The sequence below is a fragment of the Photinus pyralis genome, unplaced genomic scaffold, assembly GCF_008802855.1.
Source record: "Photinus pyralis isolate 1611_PpyrPB1 unplaced genomic scaffold, Ppyr1.3 Ppyr1.4_LG6, whole genome shotgun sequence".
NCBI lineage: Eukaryota > Metazoa > Arthropoda > Insecta > Coleoptera > Lampyridae > Photinus > Photinus pyralis.
The window spans coordinates 5,293,964-5,300,908 of NW_022170663.1; the positions used below are offsets into that span (position 1 = coordinate 5,293,964).

Genomic DNA, 6,945 nt, shown 5'->3' on the forward strand with positions numbered 1-6,945 from the left:
AATATTATCGTGGATAAACTTTGAAACAATTGAAAAACAATCGTTATTATTAAAACGTAGACATACGATAACATACATAACAGATATCGGCTAATCCTTAAGCAATTTTTTTGGAATAGTTGCAAAACGGCAACAAATGGCAAAAAACACTAAACGATCATTTCCAGGAAACTTTTTGTAAACATGGGTCGGGTCACGTTCACAGAGATTATCTCCTTGCCTATAAATTGTTCAGTTATATCAAAGAGTAACCATTACTCTTTGGTTATATTCATATTAGCAATGGTACCAGCATACAAGCTGACATATTGCCCGGTTAAGGCATTGGCGGAACCGATCCGTCTTCTTATGAGCTACGGCAACATCGAATTTGAAGATTTCCGCTTCGATATGGACGACTGGCCTCAGATAAAAGCGACCACGCCCTTTGGTCAAGTTCCGGTACTGGAATTTAAGGGCACTACGGCATACCAAAGTATCGCCATTTGTCGATACCTGGCGAAACAGGTTAAACTGACGGGGGCTAACGACATCGAGGACTTGGAAATCGATGCAGTAGTCGATACTGTGATGGATTTGCGGACAAGTAAGTTTCGTTGGTCATTTAAAGCTCTGATAGTACTAAATCGTTTTAGAAATTGTCGAGTATTTCTACGAAGAAGATGCGGCCGTTAAAGAAAGGCGTAGAAAACCGCTTTTCGAGGAGACTCTCCCCTTCTACATGAAACGCATGGAGGCTGCCGCGAAGAAAAACAAGAGCCACCTTGCAGCTGGCAAGGTAATTAACTTATGCGAATATAGTTTTAGTATTTACTATTTCTAGCTCACGTGGGCCGATGTGCATTTTGTTGGAATTGTGGATTACTTAAGCTTTATGATTGGAAGGGATCTGCTGGCGGATTGCCCCAGTCTTCAGGTCATGCAGAAAACTGTTTTGAAGCTTCCTGGAATTAAGGAATGGGTGGTTAAGCGTCCCGTTACGGATTATTAATTATATACTGTTGGAAAATAAAGCTACCGTTAAAATCAGATCTCCATCCCGCAAATTCCCGAACAGCAGACACCTTTTGCAGGGGTGAAATTATGCCGACAATAGTATGTTATATTATAAGGAGTTAAAGTGATACTTTTAATGGCGAGTCCATATTCTTATGTTATTTGTTCCTTCAAACGTGGGAATAATGATTTTTAAATCGAAAGGAAAATCCCGATCTTTATAGGTAGCCGTAACCGCGTCCCTTTTTGACATTTTAGACGTCTGTGCGTTGGCACTGGCACCGTATAGAAAGTACTCGTTAGTATTGGCAACGTATAACAAGTTAAAAAGTAATCGTAAACGATTTACATAAAGCGCATTTCCACTTGCATTCATTTCCCATTTATAAGATGCAACTTCTGTTAAAATCGTAAAATTCCGGCCACAAATATGAAAGATAGCGTTGCACATGGGCAATCCATTTTTGACGTGTTACTTCAATTTCAGTTTATGAGAAGAATTTCATTTCAATGCTTTTCTAAATAAGAAAGTTGGAACTGTGCATGCGCAAACCAAAATTGTAAAACTAATGTTAGATTTTCCTTTGTTCCAAGCGCCTAAGTATCAAATTTCACTTAAATGTGCTACGGGGGTTCCTTCTGGACTTGAAAATTACCATCGGTTCCGCCCGGCAAGGCAAACCGTCTTCTTCTCGGGCTGCTCAATCGATAAAAATAAATGCTCCGGCTAACTCTAATCGGTGGGCTTTTAACTCTTTTGAAACTGCGTAACAAACCTTAACCTGCCGCCTACCAGTCTTCTCACTTCTGCCTCAACTCCTACTCCTCCCTTTCCTTCCCCTCGTTCTTCGTTAAAGACATAGGCACATTGAAACCAAATAGATAATATATTGAAATGATATTAGAGATACAAACAAATTACAGGGATCTAGCACAGTTCTTCTCTCCTCCTTGTAAAAACACTAGCTTAACAATGACAACTAAACTAAATAAAAAATCCTACCAGGTGAGACTAATTTACTCAAGGGGTGGCCATCCTCTACAGTTTGAAAATTGCAACAACAGGTCATCGGTTTTTACTCCAGCGTGGGCTGGGACTTATTTAAATAAACACAAAAATTTATCCTACTCTTTGGTAATCGTTCATTGGACTTTAATAAACAATCAAATCAAAAAATTTTTTTTTACTATAGCTTAATTACCAAAAAGTGGAATTTTACAGAATGTTTCAAATTTAATTAGACTAACCTTTACAACATTTGTACAGCCGATCTTGTGAACTGCTCTTTCCTCTGGTACAGGGTGGATGTGATGAAACCTGACACTTAGGTCTCTGTGACTTCTTAGGAGGTGGCTTGAAATTAACACACGGAAACAAAATCCACGGTGCCTATCCTTCCTCGGAACGAAAGCAAAGTTTAGTGTTTGAACTGAAGTTTAGTCCAGGAAATCCTTCGCGTGGCGAGTGGGAGACGGCTAGTTGCCAAAGTTTCTACACAGCAGGTGTATTTAATTTAAACAGTGACCCCTACTATTTCCTTCCACCGGCTCTTAGACTTGGATCGCCTGCGGGAGACGATTTTTGAGTTAGCGGCACGGCAGAACACAAATTTTTATGATCACTATCCGACGGTAAACCGCGATTTGTTCTTGGGTGGTTCGACGTATTATTTCACCAGCTCTTCTTGGGGCAAATATCTCTCCAAAACGCAGCGCTCCTTCGACAAATGACCGTACGGCACTAGTATGAAATTCCACCTGGGGCGGATCCCGAATATCGGCGCCTTGAGGACTAGGGCAGCACTTTGAATTATATATCCTCGAAAAATCACAACGTATCCTAACGCGATTCACTGCATCCAAAGTAAACTGGGGTGAAGCTCAAGGGTTCGCCAAAATATCACCTGATTGGAACCTGGGTCTTCGTCGCCAAAAAATCAACGTGAAAAGAAAATAACACTTCGAACCGGGTGCAAAAAGCACGCAACTGCGAGCAACCGAAATAAACCGGTGGCTCAAAACGCTAAGTGTACCAAAACGATCACTCAAAGTACGTGTTGACCGCTTGACGTACTAACCGCGAGTCTTCAAAATGAACGCTCAAGGTACGTGTTGACCCCTCGACGTACCAACCGCGAGTCTCTTTCAAAACGCTCCCCTTCTTCAGAATTGAAATGAGAAAACCACACCCAAATTACCATAAAACAAAAATGGCTCCCGCTAGAAATTCTCCCATTGGTTTAGATAAAGAAGACTTAACCCACTCTAACTTCGTCGTCAACCTCCAGGAACTGCTGAATAAACTGATCTCACGGATTTCTGCTGACGACGTGAAAACCCCTTATCTCTTGATGGCTCGGTGCTATATCCGCTCCTATTCTCGGTCTAGACGGCGCCAAAGTTAATAAACGAACGACAAAAAACTCGCATTACTCATGATGACGTCAATCAACTTTGCACTCTTCCCACGACGAAATTAAATCTGAGCGAAATTAAATCTATCGGACCATAGTCTTGAGCGAACCGAAATGCCCAAACAAAATTTCTAACCGAAACAAATAATGAAATATACAGGGTGACTTGCACTATCATAACAAGGAATTTCGAATTTTTTAATGAAATTTGGCACGAAATACCACTCGTTACAAATGGTGGCATAGATAAAAAAGTTGGCACTGCGCATGCGCAAAAGAAAATTTTGAGACTGGCGCTCGATGATGTTTGCAATTTTATACTTATAAATATTACATGTATGACTCCTGTAAATTATTTATAATCCAGCAGGAATAATAAATCTTGAATCTTGATTCTTTATTCCAAGTGCCTATGTATCACATTTCATTTAAATTCTTCCATAAATGAAAAAGTTGGCACTGCGCATGCGCAAAACCAAATTTTGAAACTGGCGTTTGATTTTCCTTTATCCCAAGTGCCTATGTATCAAATTTCGTTTAAATTCTTCCATAAATAAAAAATTTGGCACTGCGCATGCGCAAAACCAAATTTTGAAACTGGCGTTTGATTTTCCTTTATCCCAAGTGCCTATGTATCAAATTTCGTTTAAACTCTTCCATAAATAAAAAAGTTGGCACTGCGCATGCGCAAAACCAAATTTTGAAATTGACGTTTGATTTTCCTTTATTATAAGTGCCTATGTACACAAGATAGAAAGTCAAGAGATAAAGAATTTTGTGTTACTCGGATGCGGTGACAATTCTTTTTCATCAACTAAGTCCTGAACTTTCGACAAAGGGATAAGTGACAGTACTCAGGACAGATTGGCTACAGAAACGCGAACTGGTATTAAGAACTGAAATGTCATGCGAAAATTTAATGCTCAATTCTGCCTTCGCTGACAACTGCAGTAAACTTCTTACAACTACTCTTATAATCCTGCACTCACTAGAACAGACATATCAAAATTAATTAGATTGAGAATAGGCCATACTGCAGTAACGCATACATACCTACTGAAGGAAGAACCAGTTCCTATATGTGCCAGATGTGGACACGAATTAACGGTAGTACACTTCATTTTTGAATGTGGCCATTTAGAACTTATAAGAAGCAATTACAACATTAGTGATAATTATCGAGATAATTTTATTAGTATGTCGCGTATAAATAACGTAATGTCGTACTTGAAGGTAATAGACATGTACAATAACATTTAAATTAGCAACAAGAGCTAATGACCATAGCTGTCGAAGCTCAATACAAAAAAAAAACAAAAAAAACCAGCACTAATTTCTCTGAAATATTCCATTTAGTTACAGATTACCCTACACCCTATTGATTTATCAGGTTTTCCACTGCATTTATGATGTCTTGTGAATTTTGTTTTTATGAACTTGTTTAATTGCATTTGATTTTTATCATACAATTTGAGATATTTTATTTATTTGTATTTTCTCTTGCATTTTATTGCTGTAGGTGATTTATTTCATGTATTTGTGGGGCCTATGCCGGGGTTTTTGTCCCGTAGAAGGTTTGCCTGGTATGGTCTTGTTGTGTGCGTAATATATATAATATTGTTCTGGTCATTTCTTACGCACAAAAGTTCTGTCTTTTATTTAATTCCCTTCCCGATTGTGTCTCACGTCGCAACACATACCAGAACCGATTACACAACGTAGGAGTTCATTCGTGCCACCCATATCGAGCCGACTGCCATCCAAATTCAAAAGTGCCACGAAATGTCCATCGTTTCGACGTGCAAGGTAGGTGGCTCTGCTCGTAGTTTTTTCCCAGAGTTGCCAACGGTAAGTACAGAGTAAGTCAACGTTTTCAATGTCGGCTTGATAGACCCCTAAGACCATAACAACATCAATCGAATTATGCGTTTGGGTAAAGTGAAAATTCTGTATGTCTGCCTACTCTGCTCTATTTAGTCATTCGATGGCTTATGCTGGAAATCGGTGCCTGGCTAAGCTAATCTAAATTTGTTAAAGATGCGGGAATATTTGTATATCTGCATCTAATTATCACCCTGTAGTGAAGTTGCGCTAACATTAGCTAAGTTAAATGGAAATTCCCCAAAGCGATTGGAACATAATTGGTAATTTTTATAACGTAATTAAAGCGGCATTCGCAATATGTACATGAGAAAATATTACGTTTGCGCTATCTATAAGTTATAACAAATAAACAAATCTACCACCCCTACATGAATTATTTAAAAACAACATTCCAGAAGATTAAAGATATCGATAGGTATAGAAAAAAGGTTTTATCGACCTGTATATCTAAACAAGTTAAAAAGTAATCGTAAACGATTTACATAAAGCGCATTTCCACTTGCATTCATTTCCCATTTGTAAGATGCAACTTCTGTTAAAATCGTAGAAATCCGGCCACAAATACGAAAGATAGCATTGCACATGGGCAATCCATTGTTGACGTGCTACTTCAATTTCAGTTTATGAGAAGAATTTCATTTCAATGCTTTTCTAAATAAGAAAGTTGGAACTGCGCATGCGCAAACCTCAATTTTAAAACTAATGTTAGATTTTCCTTTGTTCCAAGCGCCTAAGTATCAAATTTCACTTAAATAGTTCCATAGATAAAAAGTTGGCACGGCGCATGCGCAAAATAAAATTTTGAAACTGGCGCTAGATTTTCCTTTATTCCAAGTGCCTATGTATCACATTTCATTTAAATTCTTCCATAAATAAAAAACGTTGGCACTGCGCATGCGCAAAACCAAATTTTGAAATTGGCGTTTGATTTTCCTTTATACCAAGTGCCTATGTATCAAATTTCGTTTAAATTCTTCCATAAATAAAAAAGTTGGCACTGCGCATGCGCAAAACCAAATTTTGAAATTGGCGTTTGATTTTCTTTTATCCCAAGTGCCTATGGATAAATTTCGTTTAAATTCTTCCATAAATAAAAAAGTTGGCACTGCGCATGCGCAAAACCAAATTTTGAAATGGCGTTTGATTTTCCTTTATTCCAAGTGCCTATGTATCAAATTTCATTCAAATACTTTTATAAGTAAAAAAGTTTGCAATTCGGTTTATAATTGGTCGAGATGCGAAAAGGGCACTGTGAATTTTGAATCGATTCGATTCAACTTTTGGCATTGCGTATTATATGGTTAAAGCTATGCCCATATTGAATTTCATGCAATTTAGTTCATAACTAACGGAGATGTAAAAGCGATCGAACATTTCTAAACAAAGTTATCGTTCACACGGACAGATAGATAGACAGACAGACAAAGGAACAGACGGACAGACCAACAGGCAGACGACAGATAGCAATGCAAAATTATAAACCATCTCTAGGATCGTTAATAAACGGCAAAAGTGTAAAATTATGGAACATGTAAAAAACGGTTTGTTGGTTTTTTTACAATAACTTTTTCAGCAATAAACTCAGAAAAAATTCCTTCCTTGGTGCAAGCCTCGACACCATAACGAACCAAATAGCGAAAAAAGTAGAACA

The 6,945-nt window shown here is 38.1% G+C and overlaps 1 protein-coding gene across 1 annotated transcript; it reads left to right on the forward strand.

Moving 5' to 3' along the window:
• The first annotated feature begins 219 nt into the window (after positions 1–219).
• LOC116173916 (glutathione S-transferase-like) lies at positions 220–1,029 on the forward strand. Its single transcript, XM_031491657.1, has 3 exons — positions 220–586; positions 636–778; positions 824–1,029. Exons 1-3 carry the CDS (start codon positions 283–285, stop codon positions 989–991), a joined length of 615 nt encoding a protein of 204 aa, XP_031347517.1. The 5' UTR covers positions 220–282; the 3' UTR covers positions 992–1,029.
• The last annotated feature ends 5,916 nt before the right edge of the window (positions 1,030–6,945 follow it).